Genomic DNA, 22,706 nt, shown 5'->3' with positions numbered 1-22,706 from the left:
TGAAGAAGATGACAGCAGGAATCCTCTCACAAAGTGTGCGGGATAGGCCTCACTCTCCTCACAGCCTGGGTCTCTACCTGCCAGAAGCCCAGTTTGTATGAAGGTGGCCCTTTAACTCAGTTCACTTCACCTGGCCCCTCACGCTGCAGTACCGACTGTACTTCACTATCACAGGGACACAGGCTGCTCCAAGCGCCTGATGCAGGTATGGCCTCCAGGCAGTGTTTGCTGGCGGTGCCACTGGCTCTTGCCTGGGCTTCCTGAACCCTGCACATCTGCCTTCCCTTTCTCCGGCCACTCCCGGGTCACCGCAGGCTCCCCTCCACCCCCAACTCTCTGCGCATCGGACCTTCCCCTCACACCTAGCTTGGCAACCCCCACCAGCCCTATCTATTCAGTCACTACACAATGGTCCGTCAGGATAGCTCAAACACCGTCAGTCTCCACAAATACAAAAATGAACTTGTGATTTTTGTCCTCAAACCTGATCCTCCACTTGTGTTTGCTGAATGGTATCCGGGAGCCGACCTTCTCACAGCCATCACCCTTCATCCAGTCCATCGCAGAGGCCCTCCTATCTCTGACAGGACCTCCTCCTATCCTCAGAGAAGAGGAGTCTGCCCGTTCTCTTCCTATTTCTTGACACTATTTTACTCCTGGACTCCTTTAAAATAGCCCCTCCTTACCTCCATCTTATCAGTCATACCACAGCCAGGGGATTGTCCTATACACGCATACCTGATCATGTCACTCCTCCTATACATGCACACCTGATCACGTCACTCCCGGCTTCCCAGCTCTCCAGAAGAGCAACCACCTCCCAGGCCCAGCTCTGGCCTTGCCCCCGCCAACTCCCCTCTCACACTGAACTTCTCCCACCCTCCTCACCTAGGCCATTTCCACTCATCCTCCTCAACTTAAATGTCCCCTTTCAGGCAAGTCCTTCCCAGGTTTCACAGACCAAGCCGCCTCCGTAACTTCTCCCCGTTTCTTGTTTGCTTCCCCCCAGCCGGTGTGAGCTGTGGGCTGGCGAGGCTGTGTCTCCAGAAGGGAGACGTGGAGGCGTGGGGCTCGGAGAGCAAGAGAGAAGTGAGGCATAAGAGCCCAGAGGGAGTGTGCCAAGAACACGCATTCTTTAAAGGGCTCTAATTTCCTCCAAATGCATTATTGGCTCCCAAAAAGTAAATGACTAAATTTATATTAAATTCAGCAGATATTTAACATATATTGTCTTTCCAGGCATCTTCCTCAAGAACTTAATTAGACCTAATTACTAATTAAGGATTATAAGAAATATTTTCATTAGGTATAATACTAAATAATATTCTCATTAAAGCTATATATGCGGCTGGTGTAAGTTTTACATTTTAAAGCTTTTTAAGAATCTACTTTCATACGCTGTTTATGAGAACATAAAATGGTACAACTATTTAGGGAAAACTATTTGGCAGTTTATTTTACAGTTCAACACATGGTTATCATGTGACCCGGCAATTTTGGGTAAAATTAGGTATTTTTACTCAAAAGAAATGAAAATGTATGTCATCTTCAGAAATGCACACAGAATAATGTTCACAGCACCTTAATTCATAATAGTTCCAAATTATAAGACATCCAAAAGTCAGTAGGAAAATGAATAAATTGTGATATGTTCATTTAATGGAATACCAAACAATAAAAAGAAATGAACTATAGGTACATTCAATAACATGAACGAATTCTTAAAAACAGAATGTGGAGAAAAAGAAGCCAGACACAAAGAATAGATACATTCATAAGTATACATGTGAAGTTCAAACAAAACGAATCTATGATGACAGAAATCAGAACAGGACAAATCTTGACTGCAAAGGGACAGGTAAGAAATTTCTGGGTGAGAGGAATATTCTGTATCGTGGTTGGAGTGCTGCTAATGCATGTGAACTCAGGTAAAGTCATCAAGCATTTTACTGACTCTATTCCTCAATAAAGTACTGGTAAAGAACTCGTAAGAATGACAAAAACAACATACTCAGGTATGTGAGCAGAAGCCTCTGACACAGCTTGTCTTCGGGGCTTAACTAAATGATCTATTTTAATGAGGGAATCCGTGGAAAGGTGTGCATTTTCAGGCTCATTTTCTGCTTCGATGCTCTGTACAGAAAAATCACAGGATAAGGGAGAAGAAATAAAAACTAAGAAAATATATGGACATTTACTTATTTGAATTCTACCATTTCCTCTAAAAATTTTTAAAAGGAGATTTAAGATTTTTAAATCCCCTAAATTGCAAGCTCTGTACTCTGTACTGCCTGGTTCCTCTCTCTCTCATGTGCCCACGTGCATGCATGATGCACACGCACACAGAGTTTCTTGCATAACTAAGTTAAACATGGATTTCATGGGCTGTATGAACAATACAGCCAAACCCAGACCTCAAACATGCCACTTAATACAGACAAACAAGAAAATTAGGATTATGGGACTATATTCTGCATTTTCAGGCCAATTTTTCTTGTTAATTTCCTTTCTGTTTTTAAAATACACATAATGATTTACTTAAATTCAGTGTACTACTCACCTGTCCAGAGAGCTGGAATCTCAAAGTGTGTTTCACGTGAGGCTCCTTAAGAGGGTGACATTCAACATCCCAAAACTGGGCATAATCCCCTCTGCCTCTGGGCAAAAATGTGACGGAGACCTACAGAATGCACACAGAAGAGAGACTGAGACTGGGCAAAAATGTGGTGGAGACCTACAGAATGCACACAGAAGAGAAACTGAGACACTGACCATTCAACCAGTGGCAGCTGGATCACCAGTTCAAAGACTTGGTATGAAAAAATTAAAGGAACAAATGCTTTTGCACTGGCTAGTTTTCCCACTAATTGAAAGAATTTGGACAATGTCATTTCTAACGGGTTACTATACCAGATCCAAAACACATTTTTGCTTAAGGCTTTATATGACATATTCCTTAAAATGTACAATAAATGCTTTACTGCGGGGGGGGGGCATGTTATCAGAAAGCACTAAAGCTGTCAAGTACAACACCTACACGAGGAAGGTCCAACCACAGATGCGCAATTGTCTTCCCTCGCATGCTTATGGAACCCTCTGCTGGCCAAGCATTACCAGGATAAAGGCCTCACAGCGGCCAGGAGCTGTGGAGGACGGACAACAGGGAGGGGGGCGGCGGCTAAAGGAGGCAGAACAAGACAAACACCAGACACTCCACAGCGGCAGCTCGCATTATGATTAGCTTCCAAATGTCAGTCACAGCCAGGGACCCTGGGCACATAGCTCAGTGATAAACACAGCCTGCATGTGTACAACCTGTAAAAAGCTCAATCATGGGACAGTTGTAATGTTTAAAAACAGCATTTTATAACAGTTACCAATATTAAGAGCCTTAGCTTTATCAAATAATTTAGTGTTGATAATACTGATCACCTAACAATCAATCAGTTAACAATGAATCAGGTTAACAATGAATCAGTATTTCTGAGTCTGGACTTAAACATTAAAACACGTAAGTGGCCTAATTTCTGCCCACACAGAACCTTAAACGTAATAACCCAGTCAGCCTGAGCTCAAGGCTTTTGAGAGCCTGGAAGCAAAAGTAGGACTGGTCAGAGAGAGGAGAGCATCTGACTAGAGAATTACACCACTATGGACTTGGACTCTGAGAAGATGAAGGAAGAAAAGAGTAAAACCAAAGGAAAGGGTAAAAACCACCACTGGGCACTACGGGACTACGAAATCCTAACTATGCCCCTTCAAATACCAAAACCACAAGAGAACAGAGGAGGGGAAAACCAGTATCATTGCATGTTACACCCTAGGCACATACTGGGAACTCTAACACTCAGTATCTCCGCTAATCCCCTGGCAAGCACACTCCACTTTCTCTCCGGAGATCTGCATATCCTAGACATTTCACATAAACAGAATCACACATCTGGAGGCTTCTGTGACTGGCTTCTCTCACTTAGCACAATGTTTTCAAGGTTCATCCATCTGGATACAGCATGTACCAGTAACTCCATTCCTTTTCACTGCCAAATAATGTTTCATTTTACAGATATACCAGATTTTGTTTATCGATCCATCAGACATTTGGGTGGTTCCCACTGTTTTGTCTACTATGAATAACACTGCTGTGAACATGTTTTTGTTTCAAAATCTGCTTCAACTTTTCTAGTGTATATCCAGAGGTGGAATTGCTGGGTCATACAGTAATTCTGTTTGGCTTATTGAGAAACTGCCCAATTATTTTCCACAGTGGCGGTACCATTTGACATTCCCTCCAGCAATGCATGAGGGTTCCAATTTCCCCACATCCTCAACAACACTTGTTATTTTCTGTTTTTCTAAAACTCACAGCCATCTTAGTAGGTGTTAAGTGATACTTTCTCGTTTTGATTGCATTTTGCTAATGACTAGGAATTCTAAGCATCTTCTCACATGTTTATTGATCACTTGTATGTTTTCTTTGGGAAAATGTCTATTCAAATCCTCTGCTCATTTAAAAAATTGGGCTATTTGTCTTTTTACTGGGTTGTAAGAGCTCTTCACATATTCTGGATACAAGTCCTTTGTCAAAAATATCATCTGCAAATTTCTGTCCCTATTCTGTGTCTTTCATAGTCTTGATGGTTTTGTTTGAAGCACAAATGTTTTTGATATTGATAATTCACCTATTTTCTCTTTTGTGGCTTGTGCTTTACTGGTGTCAAATCTAAGAAACCAATGCTTAACCTCAGGTCATGAAGATGCATTCCTGTGTCGTCTTTTAGAGGTTTTATAGCTTTAGGTCTAATGTTTATGGTCTATAGTCGATTTTCAGTGAATCTCTGTATATGGTACTAGGTAAGTGCGATGGTTAATATTAGGTGTCAACTCAGGCCAGGTGCGGCGGCTCATGTCTGTAATCCCTTCACTTTGGGAGGCCAAGGCAGGCGGATCACATGGTCAGGAGACCGAAACCATCCTGGCTAACATGGTGAAACCCTGTCTCTACTAAAAATACAAAAAATTAGCCGAGCGTGGTGGTGGGCGCCTGTAGTCCCAGCTACTTGGAGGCTGAGGCAGGAGAATCACTTGAACCCAGGAGGCAGAGGTTGCAGTGAGCCAAGACTGAACCACTGCACTCCAGCCTGGGCGACAGAGCGAGACTCCATCTCAAAACAACAACAACAACAACAACAGCAAAACCCCAAAAATACTAGGTGTCAACTCAATTGGATTGAAGGAGAGGCCTAGATGGCTGCTAAAGTATTGTTTCTGGGTGTGTCTGTGAGGGTGTTGCCAGGGGAGACTGACATTTGGTCTGCGAATTGAGAGAGGAACGCCCACCCTAATGTGGGTGAGCACATCCAATCAGCTGCCAGCAGGCTAGGAGGAGGCAGGTGGAAGAAAGTGAGATAACCTTGCTTGCTGAGTCTCTTGGCTTTCACTTTTATCCCGTGCTGGATGCTTCCTTCTGTTCCTGCTGTCCTTGGAAATCAGACTCCAAGTTCTTCAGCCTTTGTACTTGGTGTTTGGCCAGGGGCCCTCTGACGGTCTGGCCACAGACTGAAGGCTGCACTGATGGCTTCCCTCTTTTGAGGCTTTTAGACTCAGACTGAGCTGCTACGGGGCTTCTCTCTTCCCCAGCTTGCAGACGGCCTATTGTGTGACTTCGCCTTGTGATCGTGTGAGTCAGTTCTCCCTAATAACCTCCTCTTCTTTTTTTTTTTTTTTGAGAAGCAGTCTGGCTCTGTCACCCAGGCTGGAGTGCAGTGGCCGAATCTCAGCTCACTGCAAGCTCTGTCTCCCGGGTTCACGCCATTCTCCTGCCTCAGCCTCCCAAGTAGCTGGGACTACAGGCGCTGCCACCACGCCTGGCTAATTGTTTGTATCTTTTAGTGGAGACGGGGTTTCACTGGGTTATCTAGGATGGTCTCAATCTCCTGACCTCGTGATCCACCCGCCTCGGCCTGAGGCAGAAGAATGGCAGGAACCCGGGAGGCGGAGCTTGCATTGAGCTGAGATCCGGCCACTGCACTCCAGCCTGGGCAACAGAGCAAGACTCCGTCTCAAAAAATAAATAAATAAATAAAAATTTCAGTTTTTTTTTCTTTTTAAAATAGATGCATGACACCTATATCTTTACCACCAGGGGCCTATTGTTGTTCCTTCTTTCTTTTCCAACTTTTATTTTAGATTCAGGGGGTACATGTGCAGGTCTGTCACCTGGGTATACTGCACGATGCTCGGGTTTGAGGAATGAATGATCCCATCACCCAGGTACCCAACAGTTAATTTTTCAGCCCTTTTCCCCCTTCCAGTAGCCCCCAGTTTCTATTGCTGTCATCTTTATGTCCATGAGTACCCAATATTTAGCTCCAACTTATAAGTGAGAAAATGTGGCATTTGGTTTTCTATTCTTGTGTTAATTCATTTAGGATAATTGCCTTCAGCTGTATCCATGTTGCTACAAAGGACATGATTTGATTCTACGGCTACACAGTATTCCATGATATACATGTACCAATCCTCCATTTCTTTATCCAGTCCACTGGTGATCAACGGTGGATTGATCCATGTCTCTGATACTGTGAATAGTGTGGTGATGAATGTGCATGTATCTTTTTAGTAGAACAATTTGCTTTCTTTTGGGTATACATCCAGTAGTGGGATTGCTGGGTTGAATGGTAGTTCTCAGTTATTTGAGAAATCTCCAAACTGGTCTCCACGGTGGCTGAACTAATTTACATTCACACTGAATGTATAAGCATTCCCTTTTCTCTGCAGACTTGCTAGCATCTATTGTTTTTTGACTTTTTATTTTTTTGAAGACAGGGTCTCACCCTGTCACACAGGCTGGAGTGCAGTGGTACAATCTTGGTTCACTACAACCTCTGCCTCTTGGGTTCAAGCAATCCTCCCACCTCAGCCTCCCAAGTAGGTAGGACTACAGGTGCATGGCACCATGCCCAGCTAATTTCTGTATTTTTTGCAGAGACAGAGTTTCGCCATGTTGCCCAGGCTGCTGACTTTTTAATAACAGCCATACTGGCGGCTGTGAGATGGTATCTCATTGTAGTTTTGATTTGCATTTCTTGATGATAAGTGATTGGAGCATTGTTTCATGTTTGTTGGCTGCTTGTATGTCTTCTTCTGAGAAGTGTCTGTTCATGTCTTCTGCTCATTTTTAATGGGGTGAATTGTTTGGGGCTTGTTCAATTGTTTTAAGTTCCTTATAGATCCCGGGTATTAGACTTTGTCAGATGTACAGTTTGTGAATGTTTTCTCCTCTTCTGTAGGTTGTCTGTTTACTCTGTTGATAGTTTCTTTTGCCATGCAGAAGCTCTTTAATTAGGTCCCATTTGTCAATGTTTGTTTTTTTTTAATTACAGTTGCTTTTGAGAATTTAGTCAAAAATTATTTCCCAAGAACAAAGTCCAAAATGGTGTTTCCTAAGTTTTCTTCTAGGATTCTTACAGTTTGAGGTCTTATGTTCAAATATTTAATCCACCTTGAGTTAATCTTTGTATGTGGTGAAAGGCAGGGGTCCAATTTCATTCCTTTCCATATGGTTGGCCAGCTATTCCAGCACTATTTATTGAATAGGGAGTCCTTTCCCCATTGCTAATTTTTGCTGATTTGTTGAAGATCAGATGGTTGTAGGTATGTGGCTTTATTTCTGGGTTCTCTATTCTGTTCCACTGGTTTATATGTCTGTTTCTGTTTTGCTACCACGCTGTTATGGTTACTGCAGCCTTATAGTATAGTTTTAGTCAGGTAGCACGATGCCTCCAGATTTGTTCTTCTTGCTTAGGACTGCTTTTGTTATTCAGGTTGTTTTTTTGGCTTTGTATGAATTTTAGCATAGTAGTTTCCAGTTTTGTGAAAAATGACGTTGGTAGTTTGACAGGAACAGCATTAACTATAGATTGCTTTGGGCCCAGCTTGGGTTTGGGTTGGGACTGTGTTGAACATGTAGATCAATTTAGGGAGTACTGCTGTCTTAACAAGGTTAAGTCTTCTGATCGATTGACATGGGATGTCTTTCTTGTTGGGTTTCTTTTTGCAATACCTCCTCATACGTTGAACTCTACTTGAACAGTGTGTTTATCCCATTCTTCTGCTTTGCTTCTGTTGTGGTTTGGGAAATGAACTAAACTACACGTGTAGAACTGTGTGTCTTTCCAAAAAAAGTGAGAAACCCTCTGAAAGTCTGTTATACAGACCCAGTCAAGTGTGTAGTTTGCAACAACTGCTACAGCTGCTTCAAGATTCTTTATGGTCATTTCTGAGTTCACAGCTACATTCTATAACTTACTTTAAGTCTGAATGTCTAATAAATGAGCCAGTAAGCTTCAGCAATTAGAATGAAAAAGTATATTGCTGAGGCCAGGTGGGGGATTAGCGTTATTAGGAGACATTTGAAGGGAATATGTCAGGTATAGAAATAAATTAACATTTAAGAGGGTCATAGTAGCTGGACGGATGTGTCACCCATGAAGATGCACTGCTGACTATGCCACAAACACTGAACTGTTTTTGAGTAATGGCAGGTTTTTCTGGCTACGGCTGATAGACAAAACTCTCATCTCCATCAGTGTAGTATGACTGTAAGCACTGGCAGTCTGTGGTCTTTACTGCTAAGTGCGCCACTTTGTTTAGCTGACTGCTGCTTCACACTAAGACTGTCTGCTACAGCACATTGTGAGTGAGGCAGGCTCTTCTCTCGGGTGCACACTCGCTCTGTGAGTAGCAATGCTCTGGGTGAAACAAGCTAAATGGGTGGAATCAAATGAGGCACTCCTGGACAATTTACATGATGTTCTTACTAACTGCCTATGGAAAAAAATATCGAAACCTACTTTTTGGATCCCATGGCTTTCCAGTAGACCAGAAATAGGAGAACATCTGAATGCTGCATAGGTGGCTCTAAAAACATCTCCACTTTCATCAACTCCCTGCAAAGCAATCATTTAAACAAATTAAAAACCATAAAGCCAACGGATCAATCCCACAAAGACACTATTACCTCCATGGCTGCTGAGAACACACCACCACACTTAGCAGCTGAAAAGGAGAATGCAAGGTATTCCCAAAATGGGAGTGCTACCTGACTGAGCTCTGCAGAAGGCCATCATGCTGACTCACATCACCAAAGGAGAGGTCACACGAGGCGACTTTTATCACTTCCCTGGCTATAGTGATCTTTATGGTGAGGCTCACAATGTCAAATAACTATCTTTTGCTCAAAGACTCTGAAGACCCTGTTGAAAGTGCATTTTAATAACTTATGCAATACCAGTTTTTAATTTGTATTTACTTATTTTTTTAAGACAGGGTAATACCTGCTCTGCTGCCTAGGCTGGTGTGCAGTGGCACAATCATGGCTCACTGCAGCCTCAACTGCCTGGGCTCAAGTGATCTTCCCACCTCAGCCTCCCAAGTAATTTTTAATTTTTTCACAGTAGGTCCAGAAACTGTTTTTTTCTACACATTTTGTTAGTATTATGGCTCAAAACTGTTACTATCACACAAAATATATGGCAGAGAGACCACAGCCCTGTTCTAAACACCACCAATGACAAACCCACTGAATTCAGGCGGTAGCCTGGTGGAGACTACTGCCACAGACAGTAGTCTACCACTCACTGGCAAAGAGCGCTCAGCTCCCTTTCCTGCACCGCTGGCTGGGAACATAGGACAGCACTCAGAACATGAGGGGAAAGCCATGCATGTGTACATACAATGCTCAGAAATACAGTTTTTACATATTTCTCAAAATAAAGTTATTTCAGATAAAATTAGGGCGAGGAGACAGCATTAAATGGAGCAAACATGTATTTCCACACACATTCTCTAATTTGACTCTCAAAACCACCTTGTGAAAAAGACTGGACATATATCATCCTCATCTAAAGAGAAAACCAACTAAATGAATTGGTGGAACAAATAACCAGCAAGGCCAGGTGCAGCAGCTCACACCTGTAATCCCAACACTTTGGGAAGCTGAGGTAGGAAGATTGCTTGAGGTCAGGAGTTCGAGACCAGACTGGGCAGTGAAGTCAGGCTCCATCTCTACAAAAAAACAAAAAGTTAGCTGGACATGGTGGTACACACCTGTGGTCCCAGCCACATGGGAAGCGGAGGCCAGAGGATCACTTGAGCCTGGGAGGTTGAGGCTACAGTGAGCAGTGTTCACACCACTGCACTCCAGCCTGGGCGACAGAGCAAGACTTTTGTCTCAGAAAACAAACAAGCAAATAACCAGCAATATCAACCTATGCTCATAGTCAGTTTTTAGAACGTCCTGGAAAAAGTTTAAACATTAAAACGATTATATCTGAGGAAGTCATGACTGACCTTGACATAAGCTGGAGCTAAAGATGACAGATGCCATTTCACGTCTGTGGTGCCATGATTCTCGAGTTCCAGACAGCTCTCTAAAAGGAACACATATATCATAACTCAAACTCAGAGAGACTGGAGAACAAGCAGATGACTGTGACAGGCCTTACTACCTCATACTGGGGTTAAAAAAACCCAATCATTAGATCCCTAAAGCAGTTCAACAAGAATCACAGTATTTTCTTAAAAAATCAGGTATGTCAGATATTCTGTTTTAGGTTTTATTACAAGTATAATGCAAAGATACCGAGGGGCTTATGCAGAGGAGCAATAAGATGATTTACATTTTTAAAGCGTTATAGACTGCCCTGTAGAAAAGATACTGCAAGGCATTGAAGTGGACGAGGAAGCCCAAGTCAGTCATGGCTGCAGCAGTTTGGCTGTGAGATGACGCACAGGGTGACTGCCTCCAGCAGTGGCAAAGGGGACAAAAAGACGCGGGCATGTGTGGCCTCTACTCTGAAGACAGGCTTCACAGGACTTGCTGATGGACTGAGTGGGAAGAGGGAGGAAGAAGAGAGCTCAGAAATAACATCCGATGAACAGACAGTGTTGCCACTTACTGACGTGGTTGAGCCTGGAGGAGGTGTAGGGCTTCTCCTGGGCATATCACACCTGATGTGCCCGTGAGACGCCCACATGTGGGAGCCAAGCAGGCGCCGGGGTGTGATGCCTGGGCTCGAGCACATGGGAAGTCATGAGAGTCACAGGCCACAGGCCATCATCACACAGGAGAACACAGACAGAAAGAAAGGCACAGGCAGGCCGGGCCAGGACCCTGCCAGTCTTCAGAAATCGGGGAGAGGAGTCAACAAGGGATCTGAGCAGGGGCAGGTGAGGCAGGAAAACCTGAGCCCCAGGGCACAGCAGCTGCATGGAGGAGTCCTCCAAAGTGGAGGGGCAGTCGACAGTGCTGGGAGGTCAAGTCAACCAAGACACAAAACAGACCCTGGATTTGGCACATGGAGCTCTTAAGTGACCTCCACAGGACGGGGTTCCGGGCATGAGGTGACGGCAGCCAAAGCCTAAGGAAGTGAGGGCAGGGGGCTCTGAGACGGGGGTAGCCACAAGGAAAGGGTGTGGGGGCCAAGGAAGATGCTTCTTAACCCAGTAATGGTGGAGTATACTGGGTGCTGGTGGAGATGCATCAACAAGGAGGGAGAAGCTGATGGCTCTGGAGAGAGAGGGGACCACAGGAAGCCCCCCGAAAGGTGAGAAGGGACAGGCCCGGTTCCAGGCAGAGGGTTCATCTGTGATGGAAACAGAAGCCTTTCACTGAGTCTCAGGGCCTCTCTATTTTTCACGTGTGAGGCAAAGTCAAGGGTTAGGAAGAGTGGCAGCAGGAGCAGGGGAGCGGGCAGAAGCTCCCAGAGGAAAGAAGAGCTCCCAGTTGCGGGGGGTGGCGGGAGCTGCAGGACACACAGAGAGGCGCAGAGGCAGCAAAGCCTCATGTGGAGGGGCACCAGGAACCCCCAGCAGGGCGGAGCAGCTCCCTCCAGTGTGGTTTCACTGCAAGGGTGGAGGCAGGAGGAGCTAGGCTCCTGGGACAAGCCAGGGTTGGGATCTTGCCAGGCAGGAACAGAGAGGGAGAAGAGCACCCCACAGTCACGGAAGCCTGGGAAACAGCAACTGTAAGGACAGACTCAGGAGTCCAGGGAGTGACAAGAGGAGAGGGGCATGGGCGGGCTGGGAGAGAGCACAAAACAGGCAGGGCCCTCGGGCAGGGGGGTCTCAGGGAGGACAGAGAACTGCTATGAGCCCTGGGTGAGTGAGCTGAAGAGATGGGTGACAGTCAGCAACTGCCAGGCTCAGAGTGGGGAGCTCCAGAGCTGAACAACAAGGTCCAGGAGGAAGACCATGGAAGCAGGAGGCTGAGGCTGGGGGTAGACAACATCACTGGAGAGGCGAGGAGTTAGAGGGCCAGGCACGAGATGCTCCCACAGCGTTTCTAACAGGTCCCCGACAACACTGCTCATTGAGCCTGAGCCAGCAGTGAGAGAGACAGGGACAAAAAGAACTGATCTCAGGACTCTCGAGGAATGTTAGCAATACAGAGTGCATAACGGACAACACACAGCATGCTAACTGCTGTACATATATCACTACCACTGAACACGAACGCTCCTCACGTCCCAATAAACCCATCCTAAGTTGAAATGAACCTAAGCGGAAAACGCATTTAATCCCCCAACCTACCCAACTTCATAGCTTAGCCGAGCCTGCCTTAAACGTGCGGAGAACACTTACCTGAGCTCACAAATGGGCAAATCCTCTAACACAAAGTTCATTTTATAACAAGGGGTGGAATATCTCATGTCATTTACTGAAGACAGTGCACTGCAGAATACAGTATCCGCTGTTCACCCTTGTGATCGTGGCTGACTAGAAGCTGTGGCTCAGGGTTGCCGCCGCCCAGAATCACAAGAGGGTGCAGCACCGTGTGTCGCTACCCAGGGCAAGGTCAAAAATCAAAGTGTGATTTTCACTGAATGCACATGGCTTTCACATCACCACTAGGTCAAAAAATGGTAAATCGAGCCGCCGTAAGTCAGGGTCTGCCCATACAGGAATTACTAAATTTATCCTCGAAGACTTCTCTGGAAGGAGTTAATTCCAAAGGCCATTTTACAAATGGGGAAACTGAGCAAGTCTACTGGACCTGTCTGGAGCCTCAATGTCATGTGAGTAAGTGATGAAGCCAGGCTCCACCCACTGTCCTGTCTTCTTCATCTGCTAACTTATTAACAATTGTGGTCAAGGATCTTGTGAGAGTTGCACAGGAAAGATTTTGACCATCAAATAAAACCTAAGATTCCTGGAATACACAGTTAGTAAATGCCAAGATTTCACATTTCAAGATTGTTCAGATCCCAAATCCAGCCCATCATTGAAATGATTGCTAGTGACTACTTTCCTCCTGAAGTAGGAGGAAATTTGTATTTATCACCAACTTATTATGGCTAAGAATTAAGCATTAGACTCAACATATCAGCAGACATTTGAATTACATAATTTTGTGATACAATACCTGAAGTTTCACCAGGTTCTGTTGTAGGAAAAGTAATACTCTTGTTTCTTATTTCAACTTTTGTGGAAGGTGGTTTTGTCATTGGTTTCACCAAATGACTAACTGAAGGCTCAGATACTGGGGAAAGAATTCCAAATGGTTTGGAGGTCAAACGAGTTAAAAGGTCCACTTGAGTTAAATCTTCTCGAATTTGAACTTTCACAATTTTCTGAAATGAGCCAAAGAAAGGGATAAGCTACAAAAAACGTACTTATCATTTTAAACGAAACAATTCCATTTTTAAATCATGGTAGAGAAAAGAAATGCCAAACGAAACATCAATAAATTTAGGAATTAAAGTTTATTTAGATCTCAAGGAAAATCTGTGACTCTATCTCCTCTCTCCCACTACCTTTGTTTTTAAAGCAAATTTCGTAAATTAGTAATCACTTCTAGGCTCCACTCTCCACACCCATTCCCCAAGATAATTGTTCTGATCACTATGGAAAAATTCTATACCAATGCTCTAACTAGTTGGCCTCAGAATACAAATAATCATGCCTCGGTATCCATGGCAGATCAGTTCCAGGATCCCCTGAGGACGCTAAAATCCTCAATGCTCAAGTCCTGTATATAAAGTGACACAGTATTTGCACATAACCTACATACATCCTCCCATACACTTTAGTTCACCTCTAGGGTACTTATAATACCTAACACAGTGCAAATGCTATGCAAACATTTGTTATATTGTATTTATTTGTATTATTTTTCCCCCAAATAATTTCAATCTGTGGTTGAATAATTTCAATCCTTGGATGTGGAACCCACAAATATGAAGCGCCAAGTATACTTTCATTTGATTTCTGAAATTAAGTGCTAATAAGGATTATGAAACTGAAGCTACAAACTAACAGAACTGTCACTCAAAGAAAAACCAAACCACTTTTAAAAGTACCTTCTGTCCAGCATCACAGTGTATATAGATCAAACCACTCCACGGGAACATTGACTGTTTTGTGGATAAGGAGGAATTAGGACTCACAAGAATTTGTAGTTTACTCCTTTAAAAAAAAATTAGTAAGAAAATTTTAAAAAGCCTGCATTTCAACAGCAGTAATCATAGGAGTTATAAATACTGTCTACCAGCCAATGGCCATTTCCTCACTGCTCAGGAAGAGCAGAGAACAGAGCTCACTCCCATGTGGCTCCCATGAGGCTCCCACGCGCACAGCCCACCTCCACGCGACTCAACGGCTAACAAGGAACTTGCCAGCATGAACCCATGACGCAGGCAAAACTCATGTGAAAACAAACCATGACTTAGGAATATCATTTTAAAAGCAACTCACGGTAAAAATTTCTAGAGCAATAGACCAAGACTACAAAAGCTCTGAGCCATGTCAGAATAAAGAAGAATGTAGGTGCAGCACGGACAGAATGAAGCTGCTGCAGAGGAAACTGGAAAAAAGGGTGAGGGAGACGGAGAAGAAATGAAGAAAAAAATGTGTTTCTTTTTTTTTTTTTTGAGACGGAGTCTCGCTCTGTCGCCCAGGCTGGAGTTCAGTGGCGCGATCTCGGCTCACTGCAAGCTCCGCCTCCCGGGTTTACGCCATTCTCCTGCCTCAGCCTCCCGAGTAGCTGGGACTACAGGCGCCCGCCACCTCGCCCGGCTAGTTTTTTGTATTTTTTAGTAGAGACGGGGTTTCACCGTGTTAGCCAGGATGGTCTCAATCTCCTGACTTCGTGATCCACCCGTCTCGGCCTCCCAAAGTGCTGGGATTACAGGCTTGAGCCACCGTGCCCGGCCCAAAAATGTGTTTCTATATGACCCGGCTGCTCATATTTTCTGGGCTCAATACTCTCTTCAAGAGCCAGGGGATGCCAGAGAAGAGTTTAAAAGTGGACAATGGGATCAGACTTGTGATTTTTAAAGAAATCACCAACTGAAAAGCTATTTCAGTCAACATGTCAAAAATGACAGGGCAAGATTGTCTTCCCCTGATAAACACACGGGGCTACAGAAAAAGCGGCCTGTGAGGAACCTGCTCTACCATTAGCTGAAAGGGTGTGTGGCACATGAGAAACACTTGCTGCATGCCGAATTGACTGCTCTGGTCCCCACAACGTCTCTCTGGAGTATCCCTAACCATGCCTCAGCTCAAAGTCTCAGTCAAGTAAACATTCCTAAAATTTCAGCATATCGTTTTGCAAAAACTAAATCAATTTCATGTTGTCTTTCTGCAAAGCTGCTAATCCCAGACAGAAAGGAACACGCAGACGCGGGCATCATGCGCTGACCAGGCGAAGTCCCGAAACGCTGCAGAGCTGTGGCTTTCCCATCTATCGACAACCAGGCTGTGGACAGAGGGCAGGCAGCCGCGTGTAAACGGCTGGCCCCAAAAGACTTCCTTCTGTCCTAGAATATTCTACGTAGAAAACGGTCAGCAAGGTTACGGCTCATACATACTAAAAGTGAGGAAGCTTTGTCTGAAAAACATTCAGAAAAAGCGAGCAGAACACACAACCCAAACCAAGATAAGAAGTGCAGAAGTGTCTGGGCTCGGCACACATTGCGACCCTCATCCCATGTCTAGCCGCATTCCTTGCTTCGTCATTTCCGGGCAGAGTCCTCAGAAGGAAACGCTCTGAAGTCTTCCACACCAGGGACTCTGTTCCACCTCAAATGTGCGTGTCCCTTTACCCTCTTGGGTGACAGCATAACCAGCTGTGTGCAGCTCTCTGCTCCACTAGTCCGCCTGCCACTTGAGCTCACAGCTGACCTGCAGAACCATGCACGCGCTTTGTGCAGAGTCAGCACGGTGCAAAATTTAACTGGATAAACTACAATGACGTATTATTTGACCTTTAGAAAGTCACCAAGCCAGCATCTAAGTAACATGCAGAGGAACACAGAAGTCAGACTTACTCTGGGGCAACACATCCATGCTGCGGTGTGACTGTGAGGCAATGCGCTGGCCAGCACAGCTCAAATCTCAATAACCTCACAGAGTTATTCACAATCTGAAAACATTCAGTTTTTGCCATATCACCTATTTGGTCAGATAAATAAAATGTTACTTACATTTAACAACAGTGAAAAAGACAAATGTTAACAACTAATAAATCAGAACCCTAAATAGATACATGAGTATGCTACTGCTTTCTCAACTGCGCAATTACAGAAATTTCCAATCCTTGGTAGTAAACAAAAGGAAAAAGGAAACCTGGAAATTGTCACTGCTTGGTCTTAACCTGAGCACACACCTGCATAGCGGATTCACTCTACTCTGCACCAATGCTGTATCTCTGTGGGCCGGGGCGTGACTCTGCCACTGGGGAACTGGGAGCCTCGTTGAGGAGTGTGGCCCTGGGACAAGGACTTTGCTCTAGTTAAGTCTGAGTGGGGTCTCCAACAGTGGAAGCAGGACCTGGGCAAGGCACAGCTCAATGTGCAACAGCCCATGTGTGTCTTGGATGGGCCATGGGTACAAAGGGAGTACAGGCCCAGACGCCAGAACAGACCTCTGAGGTGTCACAGCTGACATACTCACAAGGAGAAGGAGCTACTAGAATCAAGTGCTCAGGTAGGACAGTCCACGGCTCTTCGGAGGCCAGCTGATTCGGAGGCGGGCGAGCCGCCTGTGAGAGAAGAGGAGAACCCTGAGGACCTTTGACTGGTAAAACATCCAAAGAGATGTTGCCACCATGTCTCCCAGAAGCTCCCAAGTCACTAAAAAATTATTTAAAAATGAAAAAGACAAGAAGAGACAGAGATAGAAGTTAAAAATGATAAAAGGCCAGATTGTATCACATATTTTTACATTAATTCTTCATAAATCTAAAAACATTAAGACAAAGTTAAAAGTGCATTATATATCAGGTATTTTTTAGCAATAAAAATTATTCATATTGTGTATAGTTTACAGTGTGTATAGGCTGGGTGTGGTGACTCATGCCTATAATCCCAGCACTTTGGGAGGCTGAGGCGGGAGGATCACTTGAGGCTAGGAGTTTGAGAACAGCCTAGGCAACATAGCAAGACACCACCTCTACAAAAAGATAAAAGAAAAATTAGCTGGGAGTGGTGGCAGTTGTCTGTAGTCCCAGCTACCAGGAAGGCTGAGGCAGGAGAACTACTTGAGGCCAGGAGTCCAACCTGGGCTACACAGCAAAACCCTGTCTTTAAAAAAAATACATGAAGTATAGGGGTGACAGGGGTGGGTGGTTGCACTGGGACTTGCAGGAACAGTCAGCCAGTCTGGATCAGCAGCACTGGGCTCAGGGAGACAGCCATGCAATGGAAAGATTAGTTAAAAAATAGGAGGATTAAGTAAAAATGTAAATATATTGAGGATAATGGGGCCAGGGTTCCCAGTACTGGAGAAAAGGGTATAAATGTGGAAAGGCACTGTGGTGTTAGACTAGAATTGGAAGCTTCAGAGGAAGCTCATTTAACATATTTATAAACACAAGTAAATACAGAAGTGTGTGGATCTGTGTATTAGTCCACGTTTCCTGGGTTTGTCCACAGGGAGAGCCTAGAAGCAAGGGTACCTCAACAGCATGAGTACACCTAGTGCCCGCACCCTGGTTTCTAACACCATTCTCTACTCTTAGCTCCTAAGAGAAATGGTTATTCCGGGGGCGGGGGTGGGGCGGGGAGCGCAGGGAAAGTACAGGATGAGCCTAAACATCCTGCTGTGCCAATGAGTAAGAAAGTGCTCCAAGAAGGACAGGGGACCCATCAACAGGATCGGAAGCCAGAATGCAACGCGGGACCAAATCACCACAGTGAAGGACCAGAATGCAACGCGGGACCAAATCACCACAGTGAAGGACCAGAATGGAAAGCAGGACCAAATAACGACAGTGAAGGACCCACGCTGCGCCCAGGAGCCCACTCCAGCATCAGTGACTCATTACACAAAAGGGCCAAAAGCAAATCTCTTCCTCACAGGAAAAAGCCAAATAATACATGTAGAAAGATGGATTAGAAATCACCCTTCGGTAACCATGATAAAGATAATTCAGGCAACACGCATCAATGGATGCTCACAATTCGATAAGGAACAGATAATCATGATCTTTAAGGAACTCCCTCTAAGGTATTCATCAGCTTGACAGTGGAGAAATCTGGCAGGCACCATTTTTAACTAAGTGATGAAAATAGTATTAGTGATAGGACAAATTAGCATTGTACACTGCCTGAGAAGATGCACCGAGAAAACAAACAGCATCATTCCCGTCAAAAGTGTGAAAACTGAATCTGCAAACTGAAATTGCGGGATGTTTTACAAAGTAACTGGCCTGGACTCCAAAAAAACATCAAGGTCATTGGTAAGAAAGGGTTAGCAGTTGGCCTGCAATCTATTTTCTCATTTTTACCAAGGAATGTTCAATAAAAAAGAAAGGTGATTTGGTGAAATCTGCTGGTGATCTTGCTAGTGACAGATCTCCTAGCAAACACACTAATGTCCTTATCTATGGAATGCTTTTTGCAAGAAGTATCTGCTCTGTCTAGAATTATTTGTGGTAAAGAAACCTGAAGCTTCTGATTTTATGGGATACGGTTATTTGAAAATTACCACAAAAGTTATATGATTATCAAAGTGCAAAATAGAACTCTCATGCTCAATACAGCTCCTCCTTTTGGGTAAGCCATGTAGCACACGCACAATTTAGAGACCTTGTGTCAAAACTGAACAAGAGCTCAAGTATTAATGAGGCCAAAAGGACCTAGGAAGCGCCACCGCCAGTCCCAGACTTCTCCAGGCTTCATCTAAAATTACTAGTAAGCTTAATTCTGGGTGAAGTCTTTGATTTCATGGATCTGATACAATAATCGAAGCTTCTGTATTATCTCAGTCAGGAAAGATAAGGAAAGGCTAAGGAACTCTATTCTGAAAGAGAGTAAGCAGACTGCAGCACGTGATGTTAGATTACATTCTGGACCAGAAGGAAGCGGCAAAGATGAAGGTTATTTTTTGTTGTTGTTTTGTCATTTAACTATAATATAAAGGACATTATTGGAACAAACAATAACGTGTGGATGGAACCTGTGGACTAAATGATTGTAGTGTATTGCTATTAAATGTCCTAACTTGGATGAGTTTTCCAGGGCTATGCAGGAGACTGTTTTTTTTGTTTTGTTTTTGAGACAGAGTCTTGCTCTATCACCCAGGCTGGAATGCAATGGCCTCATCTCAGCTCACTGCAAGCTCCGCCTCCTGGGTTCACACCATTCTCCTGCCTCAGCCTCCCCAGTAGCTGGGACTACAGGTGCCCACCGCAATGCCCAGCTAATGTTTTTTTTTTTTTTTGTATTTTTAGTAGAGACGGGGTTTCACTGTGTTAGCTAGGATGATCTCATCTGACCTTGTGATCCGCCTGCCTTGGCCTCCCAAAGTGCTGGGATTACAGGCGTGAGCCACCAAGCCCGGCCGTAGGAGAGTGTTTTTAGGAAATTTAGCGCTAATTGGTTATCATGCCTGAAACTTACTCTTAGATGGTTCAGAAAAATGTTCCATATAAATAGAGGATGATAAGGTAAAGGTGGTAAAACAACGTGAGTCTGAGTACAGCGTATATGGGAGTTCTCTGCACTATTTCTAAACTTTCCTGAAAGTTTGAAATTATTTCAACTTAAATTTTAAAATAAAGGTGAAATAAAAATTTTGAGACAAAATAATAATAATAGTAAAGTACAGGAAAAAAGATCAGCTTTGCTATGAATCGAATCATCCTGAAATCTGGCCATTTATTTTACCTTGTAGATTCCAAGCTAGCTTTGGAAGAAGGCTGAAGGAATTCTCTGCTAGAAATGCAATCTCTGAATTCTCCAATTACTGAAAGTATAATTTTACACATGCTTCCATAAAAGAGCTGAACATCATTAGGCCGTTGGGGAAGATCATATACTGAAATAGAAAATAATGTTTGAAATACATTAATGTTCACACAAGCACACCACAAAGTAACAGATACATTTGTATATTTACAGCTATAGAATATTAGTTTCCTGGGTTAGGGGAGGTGACATTGGGATTAGTAGTATACCTCCTGGCACAAAATTACAGTCAATTCAGCACCAGTGGCTGACAGCTCAGACTTGGAACCTGAATTTGAACTACCTTTGCCACTCATTTACTTTGTGACTTTTGGCAAGTTACTTAGCCTCTCTGAACTTAGTTTCCTCAACTATAATATAGAGTAACGATCTGTATCAGGGGTTGTGAGCATTAAAATAAGAATGCTTTTGCAGATATATTCGGCAACAAACACTTATATGAAGCTTAATGTACACATTGTTCTAATCCCTTTATATATATTAATTTAGTTAATTTTCAAAACAATTCTTTGAGATAGGTACTGTTACCCTTACTGCAAAGAGGGAGAATCTGAAGCGCAGAAGTTAAGGGTCCATGATTTTTAAGTAGCAGTCTCACAGACATTCAATTTAAAGTAAATCTAGAAACCAGCACTACTAATATAATTAGATTAGTGAAATAGTATTCAAGATTAACATCTCTAGATTAGGCCACCCAAATTTGTATATACAAGAAATGTTAAATTAGATAGTCCTTGAGTATCATATATTTTGACATGGAAATTTTAAAAGAACACAGTAACTATAAATTTAAATTTATAACTTAACCAAGACTCCTGACTGAAAAAGTTTAAATCAACTACAAAAATATGTGCCATAAATTACACATTTTGTAAAAGCAAGATTGTTACAAATCCTTGGAATAGTAATATGCTCAAGGAAATGTTACTGAAATTCATCACATAAAAGCTTCAACTGCAGCGTACTCACAGGTGATCTATGGTACAAACCAAGAAATAAAGTGAAACTGTTTCCTCCATTCATCTGGACAATAAGCATATAATTGCAAGGAATACAATATTCCTTGAGGTGAAATTCTGGTGTCCCAAAGACCTGGCCTGAGTCCCAGCTCAATCCCATCTTAGATGGGTGATCTTGACAGCTACTTGAGCTCTTGGTTGGCTGTCAACACAACTCTTAATACAATATGTTTACTTAATTTTTGGACATGCAGCTCTACCTGGAGCATTCGCCCTTATTCTGGTCTCATCTTCACCTTACCAACTCCTCCTTTTTCTTCAAGTATACCTCAAGAATCATCTCATTCTAAGTGAGGTGCCCTCCCAGATTTATAAACACAGCTCTCTCTATCACACCACTTTTCACATCACACCTGAGTCATCTGTCTTCCCCTTAGTCTGTAAGCCCCTCATGGACAAGGACTGCATCCAGTACCTCTGCATCCAGTGTCCACAGACCTACTAGCACTCTGTCTTCTCAGGATGCATCCACCATTCAACAAGAGGACTGTTGTCGTATGGGGCTATGCCACCTTCTGAACCACTGCAAACTCTGGCTGCCTACAGTCTTCACTACAGTTGCACCGTGTTACTAAGTGTTAGTGTTCCATCTCCATAGCACACTTCAGCTTATCTCGTATTTGGATCCTTCCTTTGAGGAAGAGGTGGGGCTGCAGTGGGACTGATGGGTCTTCAGTTTCCACTTCAAATCCAAGGTTTTTTTCCTTTGCTCTGGTCCCCTAGCACACTCCTAACAAGTCCATTTCAAGTCTTTTTGTCATTCTTAACTAACTCATCCTTGTCTTCCCTTTGAGCAGATGATCTAGACACCCACTTATTGAAAAGTTCACAAACTATTCAACATCACCCCTACCAAGGCACAAATGTCCTTTTATCACTTCATATTTCAGAAGCAAAATATAATCCATCACTAAAGAAGCTGAAAATAAAAACAGGGAAAAGCTACCACCTGAAATTTACCACCAAAACTAGCCACTTATTATTTGGATGTGTATATGCCTGTAATTTTACTTATGTAATAATTTTTAGCAAAATGAGATCTTACTACGTAAACTTCAAAAAGGTTTTGTGATAAATGAAGAGCTTTCCATGTCATTCAGAACAGATTCATATTATTGTTCTAATGGCTTCAAAATACTCTACTGTGGCCGGGTGCGGTGGCTCATGCCTGGAAAACCCAGCACTTTGGGAGGCCAAGGAGAGGGGATCAAGAAGTCAGGAGATCGAGACCATCCTGGCTAACATGGTGAAATCCCATCTCTACTAAAAAATACAAAATAATTAGCTGGGAGTGATGGTGGACGCCTGTAGTCCCAGCTACTTGGGAGGTTGAGGCAGGAGAATGGCGTGAAACCGGGAGGCAGAGCTTGCAGTGAGCAGAGATCACGCCACTGCACTCCAGCCTGGGGGACAGAGCAAGACTCCGTCTCAAAAA

The 22,706-nt window shown here is 43.7% G+C and overlaps 1 protein-coding gene across 1 annotated transcript in view; it reads right to left on the bottom strand.

Annotated features, from left to right (window-relative positions):
* The window catches only part of CEP192 (centrosomal protein 192kDa), a 144,529-nt gene that overhangs the window by 8,633 nt on the left and 113,190 nt on the right, over positions 1-22,706 (bottom strand). Inside the window, 10 exon segments of the mRNA XM_011936637.1 lie at positions 2,012-2,133; positions 2,561-2,680; positions 8,853-8,948; positions 10,351-10,430; positions 13,424-13,631; positions 14,361-14,466; positions 16,332-16,455; positions 16,957-17,135; positions 20,172-20,358; positions 21,777-21,818. Coding sequence (XP_011792027.1) covers positions 2,012-2,133; positions 2,561-2,680; positions 8,853-8,948; positions 10,351-10,430; positions 13,424-13,631; positions 14,361-14,466; positions 16,332-16,455; positions 16,957-17,135; positions 20,172-20,358; positions 21,777-21,818 — 1,264 coding nt within the window.

The sequence above is a fragment of the Colobus angolensis genome, unplaced genomic scaffold (assembly GCF_000951035.1).
Source record: "Colobus angolensis palliatus isolate OR3802 unplaced genomic scaffold, Cang.pa_1.0 Scaffold155, whole genome shotgun sequence".
NCBI classification, from domain to species: domain Eukaryota; kingdom Metazoa; phylum Chordata; class Mammalia; order Primates; family Cercopithecidae; genus Colobus; species Colobus angolensis.
The sequence above is the reverse complement of the archived record's forward strand: the minus strand, read 5'-3'. Positions and strand labels throughout refer to the sequence as shown.